The sequence below is a fragment of the Oryzias melastigma genome, linkage group LG6 (genome assembly GCF_002922805.2).
Source record: "Oryzias melastigma strain HK-1 linkage group LG6, ASM292280v2, whole genome shotgun sequence".
Classification (NCBI taxonomy): Eukaryota; Metazoa; Chordata; class Actinopteri; order Beloniformes; family Adrianichthyidae; genus Oryzias; species Oryzias melastigma.
The window spans coordinates 16,492,236-16,509,382 of NC_050517.1; the positions used below are offsets into that span (position 1 = coordinate 16,492,236).

At 39.2% G+C, this 17,147-nt stretch overlaps 2 protein-coding genes and 1 long non-coding RNA gene across 4 annotated transcripts in view; 2 read left to right on the forward strand and 1 right to left on the reverse strand.

The window, feature by feature from the left end:
- The first annotated feature begins 569 nt into the window (after positions 1–569).
- On the forward strand, positions 570–14,664 carry myo5c (myosin VC). The gene is made up of 43 exons (XM_024281742.2): positions 570–733; positions 961–1,071; positions 1,151–1,322; positions 1,421–1,565; positions 1,639–1,795; positions 1,877–2,020; positions 2,108–2,189; positions 2,278–2,385; positions 2,466–2,572; positions 2,640–2,905; positions 2,993–3,074; positions 4,288–4,428; positions 4,518–4,640; positions 4,715–4,798; positions 4,881–5,012; positions 5,110–5,207; positions 5,277–5,363; positions 5,443–5,554; positions 5,626–5,837; positions 5,909–6,074; positions 6,140–6,286; positions 6,367–6,531; positions 6,609–6,702; positions 7,611–7,674; positions 7,745–8,019; positions 8,101–8,164; positions 8,237–8,317; positions 8,390–8,570; positions 8,647–8,740; positions 8,825–8,888; positions 8,969–9,137; positions 9,218–9,302; positions 9,382–9,474; positions 9,595–9,749; positions 10,734–10,823; positions 10,906–11,056; positions 11,126–11,411; positions 11,483–11,657; positions 11,727–11,807; positions 11,877–12,706; positions 13,780–14,072; positions 14,396–14,532; positions 14,623–14,664. The coding sequence occupies exons 1-40, from the start codon at positions 707–709 to the stop codon at positions 12,024–12,026; spliced, it is 5,220 nt and encodes a 1,739-aa protein (XP_024137510.1). The 5' UTR covers positions 570–706; the 3' UTR covers positions 12,027–12,706; positions 13,780–14,072; positions 14,396–14,532; positions 14,623–14,664.
- On the reverse strand, positions 13,767–16,733 carry LOC118598854. Of its 2 annotated transcripts, none has more exons than XR_004948037.1 (3): positions 16,565–16,730; positions 14,003–14,276; positions 13,767–13,909 (listed from the first exon to the last, which is right to left on the reverse strand). It is a non-coding gene; the product is annotated as an uncharacterized LOC118598854 (long non-coding RNA). The 2 variants fall into 2 exon arrangements; XR_004948036.1 differs by having other exon boundaries at positions 13,773–13,915; positions 16,565–16,733.
- A 169-nt stretch (positions 16,734–16,902) lies between these two features.
- The window catches only part of gnb5a (guanine nucleotide binding protein (G protein), beta 5a), a gene marked incomplete in the record, with an annotated part of 6,568 nt that continues 6,323 nt past the window's right edge, over positions 16,903–17,147 (forward strand). The window contains 1 exon segment of the mRNA XM_036212349.1: positions 16,903–17,002.

Consider the following 17,147-nt stretch of genomic DNA (forward strand, 5'->3'; position numbering starts at 1 on the left):
GCCATTCTTCCGTGTTAATGGGCCACGGAAGGCGCCAGGTGAGATCCTCGAGGTTTATATCCGGTTTCTCTTCAGGTGAGGATCCGCGAACAGAACACACCTTCGTCTGACAAGCCGCCGTCATGAGACGGAGAGGGCGGGGACAAAGTCCTCGACAGGTGCACGAGGAGCTAGCTAATCAGGAAGTGAACAAAGTAGCGCGTGACGGTTGACAATTATTTCACAATAAAAGTTTATTTTTGAAAACTGCCAAGTTTTCATTTCACACGCAGCTTTCAGAAGTATAAAATTTATCTAACTATATCATCAAAAATATTTAATACTAGAGAATAAATCATTTTAATAAAGTTGGAAGTACAAGCTCATATTTTCTTCACACCATATCCTTACAAATCAAGAAATAATGAATGAAAAGCAAAATTGTAAAATAAATTTTAAACTTGAATCAAAATAACCAAATTTAAAATAAATTTTCAGTCTAAGTGTAAGTTTTTATTTGTTAAAAGGCGAGTTTACTCAAGCCAATATAACTGGGTCTTTTATTTGGAAAACTCTCCCCGGAACTGAGATTCCAGTTTGTGAAACTTGACAGGTGAAACTTTCTATTGTGAGAGTCAGGAGGAACTACATTGGTAACTTGGAAACTAAAAGGTACTCACTGTTTAAGACACGCATTTGAAGGAAGTTACAGGAATAATGCGCAGTCATGACTCTGTTGGAACTTTACACGAGGGTAAGGAAATGATTATTTCACAAACCTCTGTTATAATGTTTGGAAAATAAGAAGTTTAAAGACATATGGAAACTTTGGAAAACTCCTTAGGGTTCCATGGGGATTCATCTGCTGACAGGATCCACATAGTTGGACATACATATTTAATTTTAAGTTACTAGAATAAAGTTTGTAAAGTTTTCCTAATACTAATTTACTTTTTACAATTATCTATTTTATTTTTTCAGTATAACAGAGTCTGGATTCCAGATGATGAACAAGTTTGGAAGTCAGCTGAAATCAAGCAAGACTTCCATCCTGGGAATAATGTTCTTGAATTACTACTTGAAGATTCCACTGTAAGTAGGACAAAAACAAACCTGCACTCAAGTTATAAAGGTGAGAGCATCACCTGACCCAGCTCTCTGTATTTCCCAGGAGTGCCACTACCCAGTTGATCCATCCAGACCAGAACTCCCACCTCTCAGAAATCCTGACATCTTGGTGGGGGAGAATGATCTCACAGCTCTCAGCTACCTGCACGAGCCTGCAGTCCTCCACAATCTAAAAGTGCGATTTGTCGAATCAAGAATCATCTATACCTACTGTGGTACAGTTGAAAAGAAAAATAAGTTTCTTGATATTTTTACTGAATCAATGCTATCAGAAAATGTTTAAGTCATTATTGCTTGTTTCCCTTATTCTCAGGCATCATTTTGGTGGCAATAAATCCTTACAAGCAGCTTCCTATCTATGGAGATGCGATCATTCATGCGTATTCCGGTCAGAACATGGGGGACATGGACCCTCACATATTTGCAGTGGCGGAAGAGGCCTATAAACAGATGGCAAGGTAGGAAAAATCAGATGCCTACACAAAATATTCAGTAAATCGTGATAGTTAAAGCTACAAATGACCTTTTTAGAAACCATAAAAACCAATCCATCATCGTCAGTGGAGAATCCGGAGCCGGCAAAACAGTGTCAGCTCGGTACGCTATGAGGTACTTTGCTGTTGTTAGTAAATCGGGAAACAAGAACCGAGTGGAAGACAAAGTGCTGGCATCCAACCCAATAACAGAGGTGATTTTTGCAGGACATTTTCCATTTTACCACAAGTTTAAATGATCTACTGTCAGGAGTTATATTTATTTTTCCTCTTAGGCAATAGGAAACGCAAAAACAACCCGAAATGACAACAGCAGCCGGTTTGGGAAATACACAGAGATCAGCTTTGATAAGAAATACCGGATCATTGGAGCAAACATGAGAACTTACCTGTTAGAGAAATCCAGAGTGGTTTTTCAGGTACTGGGCAGACTTAAAAACAGAAGGTTGTTTTTGGATCTGTTGTAAAAATGCATGTTTTTTTTTTTTTTTTTTGTTTTTTAACAGGCAGACAATGAGCGTAATTATCACATTTTCTACCAGATGTGTTCCTGTGCGAACTTGCCAGAGTTCCAGAGCCTTAGACTGAGTAAGTTTTTACACGGCCTCAGTTTTGATGCAAGAGGCGCTCAGTGTGGAGTGGATTTCCAGTGTTTTGGTTGCTTGTTCATTTGCAGTGAGCGCAGATAAGTTCCTTTACACCTGCATGGGTGGGGACATAACCATTGAAGGTGTTGATGACAAAAGTGACATGAATGAAACTCGACGGACCTTCTCCCTGCTGGGTAAAAACTCAACTTTAGGCTGCTGCTCTCTTTTGATGCATCATTTATCTTGATTTTAGTTTCCTTTCTTTGCCGATTAGGATTGAAAGAAGACTTTCAAGCAGATGTCTTTAAAGTTCTGGCAGCAATCCTGCATTTAGGAAATGTGGAGATCAGAGACCAAGGGAATGACAAATCATCAATTGCTGTAAATAAATAAATAAGTCGAGAAAACACATGTAGGGTTAGAAATCTGACTTGAGTTGTTCTTGCAGCCCGGTGATCCACACCTGGCAGTGTTCTGCGAGCTGCTGGAGGTGAGTGCCGATGGGCTGCTGCGATGGCTGTGCAACCGGAGGATCGTCCTGTCGGCTGAGACCGTTGTGAAGCCGGTACCGAAGGAGCGAGCCCTCACTGCCAGAGATGCTCTCGCTAAGCAGATCTACGCCCATCTCTTTGACTGCATCATTAACAGGATCAACACCGCGCTGCAGGTTCCTGGAAAGCAGCATGCTTTCATCGGTGTGCTGGACATTTATGGGTAATGCAAACTTACCTTTTTTTTTTTTTTTTTTTTTTTGCAGACTTCTCTATTTCTTTCACCATAATTGTGCCTTTTTTGTTTCAGGTTTGAGACCTTTGACATCAACAGCTTTGAACAGTTTTGTATCAACTATGCTAATGAAAAGCTGCAGCAACAGTTTAACTTGGTATGCAATGCTGCCTTTAAATTGAATGGGCTTTACTAATGAATATGTCATCATCTTCTTAATGTCTAATTTTCTTATTCAATAGTATTTTAAAAAGTTATTTAAATATTCCTCCAATGAAAATCACATTTTTTGAGTTTTTAACATGTATTTGTGGTATTTTTCTTATGAAAGAGAACAAATGTAATAAGAAATCATTTCGTTTTTGCATTTCAAAGTATCGCTGTCACTCAAATTGTCACAGAAAGGTTCTGTTTGAATTAATGAGGTTTCTTTACGTCACAACAGCTCTGCTGCACATGCACTAAACCCCACATGTGGCCCGGCTAGCGTGTCTAGCTCGGGTGTTGGAGAAGAGAAGATGGTATCTTCACATTGACTGCAGTCAAATGACCCGCCGTTTACATTTCCATGGTCAAATCAGCATCACTGGATTTTTTGTGAGTTTCATGCATTACTTATGGTAGGAGGGCTGAGAATGCTGGAAAATCTCAGCCAGACTCCACGGAGCTTCTTGATGTGACCACGGAAATGTGAACAGCGGCTCATTTGACCACGGTTGGAAAGATTGTAAATCAATGAAAGAGTATTTTGATGTTAGCTTTCATTATTTTCCCAAAGATTCTGCTTTGAGAAACCACTAGATTGAATTTATTGGTCGCAGCAACATCAATAAACAAGAAAGAATCAGGCTTTTGGAGGAAGTTTGGTCCGTAAAGCTCTTCACTTCCTCGTCCGAGCTGACATCCATCTCAAAGCGATACAGCTGGACATTACAGATACTGCTTGATGTTTTTAAATGGCAGCAGTGAAGATTTATGCGAAAAAGACGGAGCTATCATAATCAGACGGGGGGGATCAGGGGCAGAGCTGCTCAGCTCCAAAAGCCACGCTCCCTCAGAGGAGATTTTGTAAACAGAGGGTTCAAAATGAAAAATGACTTTTTAAGACGTTAAGGTTGCAATATTTTGGTCAAAAACTTTATAATCATAATTAAGAAAACAACTGGGAACGTTTTTTTTAAGCAAAAAAAATTGTCATGGGGGACTTTAAATAATTTATTCCGAATTTGTATTGATGTTAATTTGCAGATGGTTACATTTTCCTACTTGGGATCATTAAAGTTTTATTCTATTCTAGTTGTTTAATCTATAATCACTGCTAAATGCTTGCTACACTTAAGTCTTCAGCTGCTGCATGCTATCTTTTTCAGCATGTGTTCAAGTTGGAGCAAGAGGAGTACATGAAAGAGGACATCCCCTGGACGCTGATTGATTTCTATGACAACCAGCCAGTTATCGACCTCATTGAAGCAAAGTTGGGGATTATGGATTTGCTTGATGAAGAATGTTTGGTGAGATTTACATGGCCTCTTTTTTTAAAATAACTTTTTTTTATTTTTTTATTTTTTTTATTAAATTTTGTGTCTTTCTTACTTTCAAGTTCCCCCAAGGCACCGATCAGAGCTGGCTGCAGAAGCTTTACAACTTTCTGGATGCCAATCCTCTGTTTGAGAAGCCAAGGTTGTCAAACACGGCGTTTATGATTCAACACTTTGCAGACAAGGTGGAGTCCACAGAATATAGACTTAAAACTGCTGATTCTGACAATTCTGCTAAACTTATTTCTCCCCCCAAAAGGTGGAATATCAGTGCAAAGGTTTTCTCGAGAAGAATCGAGACGCTCTTTATGAAGAACTGGTGGACACAATGAGAGCCAGCAAGGTGATCAGTGTTCATCTCTTCAACAACTTCAAATCCTTTTTCCTTTCTTTAACACTTTCTCCCTGTTTACTTTCATTATCAGTTGCCATTTCTGGCCAACTTTTTTCAAGAGGAGGAGCTAAACCCCACAGCCAATAAGGGCTTCAAAGTCAAGCCAGCCAGGCCTCCAGTGAAACCCACCAATAAACAACTGAGAACTTCTGTGGGAGATAAGGTGCAAATGTTTATCCTCACCTTCTACTCACTAAACTCAGTTGTATTATTTGAGCATGCACATAGATTTTCTCCTATTTTCTTCTTTTTTTGAGTAGTTCCGTAGCTCCCTCTTTTTACTGATGGAGACTCTGAATGCCACCACTCCTCACTATGTGCGCTGCATTAAACCAAATGATGAAAAGCTTCAGTTTGAGTGAGTACCGGTGCTCAGTATTTGTTCACAAAAGAATGTTTTGGTGTAACTTTTGCTCGTGTTTGAAAGATATGATTCGAGGAGAGTTGTGCAGCAGCTGCGAGCTTGCGGCGTCCTTGAGACGATTCGTATCAGTGCACAGAGCTACCCGTCCAGGTGACCCAGTACTCATGTTTCTCCAACTTGTTATCTCTGTTTCTGCTCATTAAGTAATTTTTTTTTTGCTGTTTTTCAGATGGACTTACATTGAGTTTTACAGTCGATACAGCATCCTGATGTCGCATGTGGAGGCCGATGTCAGAGACAAAAAAGAAACCTGCAAATGCGTGCTGCAGAGATTGATTCAAGTCAGTTTTGTGGTGGGATTCGACACACTCCGCATGAGCACGCCTAAGTGATTTTGTGTCTTCCTCTCCAGGACTCGAACCAGTACAAGTTTGGTCGCACTAAAATCTTCTTCCGAGCTGGCCAGGTGGCATATCTGGAGAAGCTGCGTCTGGACCGCCTCCGAGAAGCCTGTGTGACCATTCAAAAACATTTCCGAGCCTGGAGCCAGAGAAGGAAGTACCGGAGGATGAGGGATGCAGCCATTGTTCTTCAGCAGTACATCAGAGGACAGAGAAGCATCCGGTTAGAAAGGTTCTCTTTGTATGATGGTGATGGAACGGGTTAAAGCTGACGTGTTTTTGCAACATCTTCAGGAAAACGGTGACTGCTGAAGCTCTGAAGCAAGGCTGGGCAGCGGTGGTCATCCAGAGACACTGGAGAGGCTACAGCATGAGGCAGATCTACCAGGCAGTCTGCCGGGCCACCATCACCATCCAGGCCTTCACTCGGGGTTGGATGGCCCGTAAACAGTACAAGAAGGTCTGGAACATGTTTTTGCAAACTCAGATTTCCTGTTTTAGAGTATTAATGTTGGCGCTCTTTAGATGATGGAGGCGCACAAAGCAATGATTTTGCAGAAGTACACCAGAGCATGGCTGGCTCGACGCCGATTCCAGACCATGCGCCGGCTGGTGCTCAACGTCCAGCTCTCCTACAGGGTGCAGCAGCTCAGAAAGAAGATTGAAGAGCAGGTAGCGACTGCTTCCAGGGTTATGTCAGCTGTGGAGTTTTTTCTGGCGTGACCTAACTGAAACCATCTAAACCCCGACAGACTAAAGAGAATCGAGGATTGATGGAACGACTGACGACTTTGGCCAACTCGCACTCTCAAAGCACGGACAGACTCCAAAGCCTGGAGATGCAGCTGGAAAAAGTAACCAGCCTAAAGGAATCTTTGGAGGCGAGAGAGAAGAAAACAAAAGAGGAAACTAGTTTGGTCAGTATTTACATTTAGTTTCTATAAGTAGAGCTTTTGGTTCATTTATGAATCAACTAACCCGAGTGTCACTATAGACAATCGCAGAACTTCAGAGGCAGATAGATGAGGTCAACCTGGACAAGCAGAACTTGGAGAAAAAGTTTGAAGCTTCCATCAAAGAAGCCAAAGGTACAGTAATATAAATGTTACCAAGAGCAACAAAAATCTGTCTAAAATCAGCAAACTAGTTATGAAAACTCTTTTTTTAGGTCATGAAAATTACTCCGATAAGGACTCCTCTTACTAAAAATAATCCTAAAATAGGATGATAACATGAATTATTTTATTTTAATAGAGAAAAAATAAGAGTCCTAACCACTTTGCCAAAAAAGTCTTCACCTTTTATCTCGTCTTGAGGATTAACTCTTGTTCGTCTGGAGCGAGGTTTAGATTTGTTTAGATTAGAAATTGTTTATTTCCAGCAATCAAGCAAGAATAATGCGTGTTAAATATAGGGTAGCTAGGCATCAAATGATAGATTTCTTGAAAGGGAAAAAAGAGAAAAAGAATGCTTTGAAGAAGTCATGGCTTCAGCAGACCAGATGTGCTGAAAATTACTGGAGCTGTTCATGGGAGAAAACCCTCCTAGATCGCTGAGTTGAAAGCTATCTCTACAGATAAGCATGAATATAAATACTGATAAACTATTTTTGGAGGGGGCACGCAGATGTAGAAATTTAAAACTTTTTTAACTTCTATGGCTGGATGAAAATCTGGCACTCATTGAGGTTGTTATGCAGGATTGTTGGGATATTTTTTACAAAAAAGTATACAATATCTTTTTGCAGCTTTAAACATTTTGCTTATCATTTTTGTACCTAACCTAATAATGTCTCTTATGAGGTTTGCCCTTAGGGTGCTCTCACGGCCCAGTCTAAAAGCACCCTACTAAAGCAAATATTGCAAATGCTCTCTTTTTTTGCACATCTGACTCTGAGCATCTTTATATTTGTACAAATACACATATCTAGTTGTAATTAAAATAAATGGAGTATTTTACAAACCATTGAATATTTGACTCATTGAAACTTTTGCAGAAAACTTTGACCATTTGAACAGTAGTCTTCGAGAAGAGATGGAGAATGAAGCAAGGCTCAGAAAGTAAGTAAAACACATTAAAGCGGACGATAAATTATAACTTCAGAAAGCTGACGAGGTCATTTGTCGACAGGGTTGCGGAAAACAACATGGAGATCAAGAAGCAGGACTTCGAGAAGGAGGTGGTGACTCTCAAGGAGGAGATCCGGAGGCTGAAAGAAGAAAGAGTGGGTCTGCAGAGGAAGATGGAGGAGGGAGAACAGGTGAACTCTGACCTGCAGGAGCAGATCGTTCAGCTCACCAAGCATGTGAAGGTCATCCCCGAGCTGCGCAGAGACCTGAACAATATGCAGAACGAGAGGAATAACATGGACCGCAGGATAAAGCAACAGTCTGAACTAGCAAGAGGTGCTTAAATTATTTATCCTTCTCTTTAGAAAATCAATCGTTTTCCATTTTTGCTTATCATTCATTTATGCTCTCCTTCAGCAAAAATGAGGGAGATTGCAAGGCATCTTCTTGGTGGATTTGTTGAAGAGGAGGTTCTTTTGGGGTAATGGGATTTTGTAGGATATAACCTTTTTTTCCCCTGAGACATTTGTACTCATTCTTTGCGTCCATGAAGGATAACTTCAGATGATTCTGAGAAGATCTACGAGCCTGAAGATTTGCCAGAAGCCTTTGAGGGTCTGCAGAAAGCCACAAGGTCTTCACCTTTATCTCTCTGACGATCCACTTTAGTGTCCCACTCAATTATGGTTCCATTTTATGTTGGCAGGATTTTGGAAAACCACCAAAAAGAACAAAAGGAGAAATATGAGACTCAAGTGGAGGGACTGAAACTGAAAGTGGACCATCTGCAGAACGAGAACAGCAAGCTGCAAAACCTGTTCCAGGAGAAAAGTAATGTCACCGAAAGCATCCGCCAAGAAGTGTCCAGACTCGCCAGCGAGAACTCGGTACGTTTTTTTGCATTTTTGAGTCCACGTCTCATCATGAGGTGGCCTGTAATGTGTGTTTGGATGTGATCCACAGTGGATTCCAGAGCTGAAGCTGCAGGTTTCAGAGCTACAGAGACAAAAGCAAGAGCTGGAGGACCGTGTCATTGAGCAGAGCAAGGAGCTAGAAGGTGACTTTTTTATGTCTACAGATCTCACATTGGTGATTTTTGGGGAGGATTTTGTTTAAATGATTTTCTCTGTTTGTGTAAAAGACAAAAACACAGAAATCAACAATGTTCTTCAGATAAAGATCTCTGAAGAGAGCTCACAGCGCAGGTAAACTACATCCGTTTTGCGTCTTTACTGACGGATGGTCAGTCATTTCAATTTTTTTTTGTTTTTGTTTGTGGATGTAGATATTTTGAGGAGAAAACCAAAGAGTTGGAGGATGCAAAGATGGAGCTGGAAGACAGGGTGGAGGAGCTGGAAGAGGAGAACGACCACTTAAAGAAGCAGCAGCTCATGGAGAACGAAGCCAAGAGGAAACTCAGGGAGGAGACGTCAATATTAACTGCTGAGAACATGGTGTGTGGTTTTAGATGAAGAATTATCGAGTGAATGCGTAGGTGCCTTCATGACAAACTAAAGAAGAGCTTTTATCTCAGGACTTTGAGGAGCAGCTTGACCAGAAGGACAGGCTGATAAAGAAGCTCCAAAATCAAATAAAAAGCCTTGAAGCATCACAAAAAGGTAGCCTCTGACTAAATAAATAAAATATAAAACTGATATAATTTAACAAATTTAATCATTTATGATGTTTCTCTCACAGCCAAGCAGAACTCTTCAATCCCAAAGGAATACCTCGGCATGCTGGAGTACAAAAGAGAAGATGAATCTCGACTTGTTCAGAATGTCATTCTGGGTATTTCCACCCTTCCTAACTTTATAACACAACTCATTTTTTTGGAAAAATCAATATCAACTTTAATGAAACAAGTGAGGCTTTGTCATTCTCTTCAAATGTTCTGCATCTGATTCACAGACTTGCAGCCCAAAGGTGTGGTGGTCAACATGATTCCCTGCCTACCAGCTTACGTCCTGTTCATGTGCGTCCGCCACGCCGACTACCTGAACGACGACGCCAAGCTCAAGTCTCTCATGAGTGCGATCATATGTGGTGTAAAAAAAGTCATTGTGGTGAGGAAGAATTCTGGATCAGATTTAATTCTCAAAAGTTGAACGTTACTCCAATCCTGCTTGTAAAGGAATCACGCTGGGAAACGAAAGAAATTGTCGCCTCGTACCTTTACTTTGTAGAGAATGTAGGAGATAAAAGTTTAACTGGAGGCTTCAGGCATATAACTTTACAAGTTTAAGATCAAACCACCTTAATTAAGCCCCAAAGTACTTTACAGTCACAGATCCAATTCAAGGCACTACCCTATATAGGGCTGGGTTGATAAAATTGATCTAAGCTTAATAAATCAGTAATGGATCCATAAAAGCAGAGATCGATCTAGCATATAAACCTAAAGTTCGCTAGCTTGATGCTAAGGTTTAATGGAGTTTCCCATAGGACGGCTAATGCTAACGTTAAACATACACTGCTGACTAAATAGACATTTTTATAAACTCTTTTAAGTAACCATTTGTGATCTAAAGCACAGGGTTTTTTTTTCTCATTCTTTGCTTATTCTTCAAGCTTGCGGCTTGCCGTAGAATGTTCTGCATCACACTTACAAGCTTTTTCCAACGGCAGTGTTGCTCCTGCTCTTGATTCCCGATTTGAATACTCAGAAATACCATTTTAAGCCTAATTTTGTCCTCCGCGATCAGAAAAATGCCAGAAAATCATTGAAAACATAATTTTTCTTCATGCTTTAAAGGATCTCCCCCCAACAGATAAACATTCAGATTAGTTTGACCTGAGGAACCTAACAACTGATCAAATAAAACCTGTGCTGTTCAATGCTCAATTTTTGTTTTTTGCACTTTTTATTAGCATCTTTTTAAAAGTTCATGTTTTGTGCTTTTGGTTGAGAGATGTAACCAAAATAAGCATTTGGAGGCAGTTAATCATTATTTTTTCGTTAAATTATTTTTCATTTGGCTGAATCTCTTCATCTTTGTTTGATTTGTTTGCTGTTGTTGATGAACATTGACTTTTTCTGTCTGTTTTAGAGTCGCTGCAAAGACTTTGAGCTGCTGTCGTTTTGGCTCTCCAACACACACCAGCTGATCAACTGTCTGAAGCAATACAGCGGAGAGGAAGTATGAGTTCACTAACCTGAGTGATTTTTAGAGTCAGTAAACTCTCTTATGATGCTGAGAGCATTTCTCTTGTTCACGCTAGGAATTCCTGAAACAAAGCACCCCCCGGCAGAAGAAGAACTGCCTGCGGAACTTTGATTTGTCCGAACACAGACAGATATTCAGCGATCTGGCCATCCACATCTATCATCAATTCATCACAGTCCTGCAAAAGATCCTCACTCCTGCTATCGGTATTTGACCTCCATTCATATATCGTCATTCCTAAAAGTTTGTGTTCTTTAATCCTTTTTCCTCCACAGTACCTGGAATGCTGGAGCATGAAAGTTTACAGGGCATTTCCAGCATGAAACCCACAGGCTTCAGGAAGCGCTCCAGCAGCATGTACGAGGAGTCCAAGAACTTCACCATTTCCTCCATCATCAAGCAGCTCTCTGTCTTCCTGTCCACCATGATGCACCACGGCATGGACCAGAGCCTCATCAATCAGGTCATAAAGCAGCTGTTCTTCCTGATTGGAGCCACCACCCTTAACCAGATAATGCTTCGTAAAGACATGTGCTCCTGCAGGAAAGGAATGCAAATCAGGTTTGTGTGTGGCTTTCTTATTTCTGGATTGGATACAGAAACGGGTTCTAGACCTGCTCTCTGCTTTTTAGATGTAACATCAGTTATCTAGAGGAGTGGCTGAAGGAGAAGGACCTTCAAAGCTCCTATGCTATGGAAACTCTGACGCCGCTGTCTCAGGCCGCCTGGCTGCTCCAGGTCAACAAGTCCACTGATGAGGACGCCGAAGAAATCACCGAGAAGTGCAATGAGCTCAACCCAGTTCAGGTACTTTACACCATACGGGGATTTGATGTTGGAAAACTCCTAATTAACACAACAATCTCTGCTTTATAGATTGTCAAAATTTTAAACTCTTACACCCCAATCGATGATTTCGAGAAGCGAGTGACGTCCTCGTTTGTCCGGAAAGTTCAGGTACCTAAAAGTGGATTTCAATCTGATATTTTCACACCTCCTTATGTCATTTTTTTATTTTCGTTGCAGTCTTTACTCACTCATGAAGGATCCACCCAACTGATGCTGGACACAGACTTTCATTTCCAGGTCACCTTTCCGTTCCGCTCGTCTGCACAGGCTTTGGAGCTCCTACAAGTCCCAGCCAGCCTTCATCTAGACTTCTTAACCAGAGTCTGATGCGGACGACCTTTGACCTTTCACTCCTCCTAACCCATTATTGCCCTTTAACTGCAGATGTATGACTTTCACCGAAAACAATTTCTGATAAGTGCTGGGATAAAGCATAGTCCAGAATTCTATCTAGAAATCAGATGATAAAATATATGATTTTAGTCTGTGTAATAAATGATTTTGAAAATTTGTAGGTACATTTGGAACTGGTTTAGAGTTATTACAGCTACTTTTATTCAAAATCAGTTTAGATTTTATATAATCTAAAGAAAAAAACATGTTTGTTTTTCAATATCTACTGTACAGTGTATTGATACTCAAAGTTGCTTCTTTGTGTTTTTTGGTCACATGAGTTTTATCTAAAATTAATCTATTTGAAAAAGTGTTTTATTTATCAATTTAAAAATGCACAAGTAATTAAAGAATGTGTATATGATGTCACTCTAAATACATGTTTTATATTCCTGTTTTAAGTGGATCATTTTGACTTACTACAACACCAGAAAAGTTTTGAATTTTCAATAAAGTTAAAAAAAAACATGTCTCACGGTATCTTATATTTTGGATTGTTGCACTTTAATGATCATTTCAAGGTAGATGAACATGACTGCTAACTCAACCTCCTATAAGGGTTTTTTTTGCTCCTGATTGAGCAAAACAGACAGTTCAATTTCTCAAAATGAAAGGTTGGTTGTGAGACTTTGTTTCTAAACAATATTATGCAAGTCTTTCTAAAATGTTACATTTCATTTTGTACAGGAGATGAGTGCAGGATTTTATCTGCATTTCAGAATAATGGAAGTTCTCGTTGTTAGGCCATTGAATTGATTTATTAATCAAATGAAGCTTATTTTCATTAACTGAACATGCATTGAGCAACATACTGTAAACAATGATCTGTTTTTTCTTATTTCATTGCTTTTTAAAAATATTTTAGTTACAGTATAGAACAATAAAGCACACAAAAGGGAGTCGCACAATACAAGACACAAACTAAAATTAATTTTATTCTGTAAAGCTGCAACAGATAATAAGTTTTAATTACTTTTTTTATTGGTACTGGGGGAAATAGTGTGTAAATACTGTTTGATTTGAGGAATAACTTCGAATAAATTTGGAGTTTTATTGCTAAATTTTGTTTATAAACTCTCTTTTGGTTCCTCATACAATGACTTTTTTGGAACATTACTGCCCCCACTGGTGAAAATTGGAATTGCTATTGGCTTGGGACATCTTAATGGAGTTCTTTTTTTTTAACTTATTTGTGTATTTATTTATATGCTTTTACCATAATATTTCAAATAAAAATGACGTTAACTTTTGTCAACAAATAAATTAGATAAAATAAAAGGTAAATTCTTCCACAGGGTTTAAAGTGAGCGGTAACTTTTAGGGATGATCATGGAATACCTGAAGCTTCTTTTGGGGACATTATTGTTAATTTGTCTCTTCTTTTGTTTACAGAAACCAATAAAAATTTTTAACCGATTAAAAAAACGACAAAAATTTAGAACATCTAAAAAATAAAAATATATAAAACAAAAAACTTAAGCTTTATATATATATATATATATTAATTTAGGATTAATAAAGTACATTTTTATTTTTATGTTGCTACAGACCATTAAGAACAATATATAAGACATATTTGTCTGTATTTTCACTTTTTTTAAATAAATATTTTTATATAAAAATAACAAAAGGCTTAATTTACAAACAAATCGTATTTTTCTTTTTGATTTTTGGTTGAATTTCACAGCATTGAGGCAGGATGCGCTCAGCATCCCCCAGATCCAGGATCCTCCTCTGGAAACTGGAGGAGCATCTTCTCCCCGTGACGTCATGACAGCAGCATCAGCTGTTAGCTCCGCCGTAAGCCTTTCCGCCGCCTGCCGCTTCCCGCAAAAAGGAAATATATGAGATCCCCTCCAAGCCCTGAAATGGCGACACAGGAGGTTCCGCTGAACGAGACGCTGGCTCACCTCAAAACGGAGTCGGAGACGCTGAAGCTGAAGCTGGAGGAGGAACGAGCGAAGCTGCACGATGTCGAGCGTGAGTGCTGGAAAATGGAGAGGCCTCGGTCCTCCTCCCGCTCCGCTCCGCCGTGGGACCGACGGGACCGAGCGCGTCCCTGTCGCCCTGCGCTGGTCCGGGGCTGTTAGATGGGGGGTGGGGATCTGCTGGGAGGGGAAACGTGGGTCTGATTGTTGTTGGTCATCTGAAGCTGGAGGCTTGCCTCCCCATTTTGTTTCTCCCCTGCAAACATCATGTTTTGATCAGATCAGCTCTAATGGATGTGTTGAGGTTTAAATGTTGTTCTCAAACACGATGGTGGAGCTGGAGCTGTAACTGTGTGTGCATGTGTGTGAGAGCAGTGCATCAGGTGGCCGAGAAGGTGGAAGGGCTGGGTCAGTTTGTCATGAAGACCCGCAGAACTCTGAAGGGACATGGGAACAAAGTCCTGTGCATGGACTGGTGCAAGGACAAGAGGAGGATCGTCAGCTCCTCACAGGTCCAAAACCCCTTTCAAATCATCCTTAATTCATATACATTATCAGAATGTGTCCTTTTTAACTCCTGATGTTTGTTTTTCTCCATGCAGGATGGGAAAGTGATTGTGTGGGATGCCTTCACCACCAACAAGGTCACTCATTTTCCTCCTTTTTCAGTTTGTCTTTGTAAAATGTAAAAGTTTTTCCTGCTGTAAAGTAAGACAGAGCAAAATAATATAACGGGGGTGGTCAAACCAGCCACATGCGCCTGTTAAACTATTTAATCTGAAATAATGTTTTATTTCCCCCCTTATTTTCACTACACATAAACTGATCTTTTTTGGGTGCTGAAAGGGATTCTGCATGCATGAGGTGGTGAAAGATTTGTTGTTTTTCCAACGTTCATGTGTGTATTTGTGTTCTCTGAGTCAAATAGTCATTTTTCTGATCTTCCAACAGCACATGAACGCAGCATATCTCTAAGTTTGCAGTTTTTCTTTGATGGGTATCAACCCAAGGATGGAATAGGCACTAACATGAGAACAAAAGCCACAATTCAAAGAACAAAAAGCCCTCAAATATTGTTTTAAAATGTATATTTTAATTTTCAATCAAATAGAGAGCATGTTTTTGTCTATGTTATTTCTTTCTCTTAGAAGGCAAATCCCCAACACATTTTAGAACCCTTTGCAGTCATAAAGTTTGGATTATAATAACTGAGACTATACCAGTAAAACGTTCAAAACTAACAAAAAATGACAGCATGGCTCAAATGTACGGAACTCCTAACGTTGGGGTGGACAATGTTTTGACTTGTGGGCCAAAAAGAGTTTAGAGGTTCGAGTTTTTAGGTAATAGATGCTTTAATTCAGATCTTTTTTTTAAAAAAACGGAATATTTTTTATTAGTTTTTATTTCAAAGCTGGGACTTTTGTTCTTGGTTTACTGTCAATTCCACCAATGGATCGTCAGGGAAAATGCAAACTTAGAGAAATGCTGCGTTCATGTTGTGTTGGAATGATTGAAAAAATGACTGTCAGACTTGGAAAACACATCGGAAAAGCTACAAATCTTCCAACATGCGTGCAGAATAACTTTCTGAACTAGTGCACCATCCATGAGGAGAGACCAGGGAAAGTAAGACATTAAGGATTATCATTATATTTTTTCTGGATTAAATAGTTTGGGGGTAGTTTTTCCACTCTTATATGAAAGTGGCATAGAAGTAAGAAGAAATTAGAACACATTTCTTGTATGAACAAAAAAAAATGTATTTTTTTTTTTACTTTTATGTCCCTTTAAGGTACATGTGGTGAAGTTTGTAAATCAGAGATGTAAAATTTTTACATCAATGTTTTCAGATATTTAGCGTGTTTTAGGATACAAAAAACTGTTTTTTTAAATGCATATTCTCACCCTGTAAATTAATATATTTATAAATGTTACATTTAATAACTAAATAATAACTTTAGTTAACCAACTAAATATTTAATTTTAGGCTAAATATTTAGCCTACAAACTTGATATTTAAGTTTTGCAATTAAATATTTAGTTTGCTCATTAAATATTTAAATCTAAATATTTATTTTTTCAAGCTAAATATATAAGTTTTGCAGCTAAATATTTAGATCAAAGCTAAATATTTAATTTGTAACTTTATATTTAGTAAAAATTTAATATTTAATTTTAAACTATATATTTGTTATTTTATTATTTATTTAGCTTGTTTTAAATATATATTTAGATCCATTCTAAATATTTTCGTTCAAAAATAATATTTTGGTGGCACAAATATAACTCCATGTGAACCAACTGTCCGATGCAAATACAATCCAACATCTTTCCTTCCTTTTTTTTATTTTTTCTTGTGAAAGAAAAAAAAATTTCCCCCGCTGCTTTCGCCCAGGGGAGAGTTGACGAGTCAGGCAGAGCCCGGGAGGTCGAATGGCCCCAGCGATGACGCTCATTGTGACTAAGGGGGGTGTTTGCATTTACCATGTATGTATGCAATTGTATGTGTGGTGCTTATGTGCTGTTGCGATGACAGTTTACCTTAGCACGAGACGCATATGTGCCGGTCCGACCCCTCCTCGACCAGGATGCCCGTCAACATGCCAACTCTCAGTGCGGATTTGTCGCTGATCGGTATTTATAGTGGGTGTATCACCCCCTTGTGTAAACTAATGGTTTCACTTCCGGTGCACTTTTTTTATTTCAGGGTGCTTTGGCAAACATGAATGACATCCTATATATTGTAAATAAAATATGAAGAAACGTAAATATAACTATGAAAGGTTTTTTTCTTGACCAAATTTACATTTTGAGCCGCAGTGCATGGTGGGAGATATGTGACGTGATCGGTGCTGAGCCCGATCCACCTTATTCCTAGCCCCCATGAGCCTTTGCGTGAATCATGGGTGAAACTTCCAGTAGACGCCGGTACAACTGTTGAGCCACAGCGCAATTCCTTTTGTTTTGGATCTATAACTACATATAAATGTGGAAAACCCAGCTGCCATGCCTTAAAAGAGGCGACGTAACAATTCAGGTGCCTGCTAAAATTGAGGGATTGGAGGATGACCTTAAAAAACATATCATTTAGTAGCATTTTTAGCTACTGTTTTTAGCTACTTTC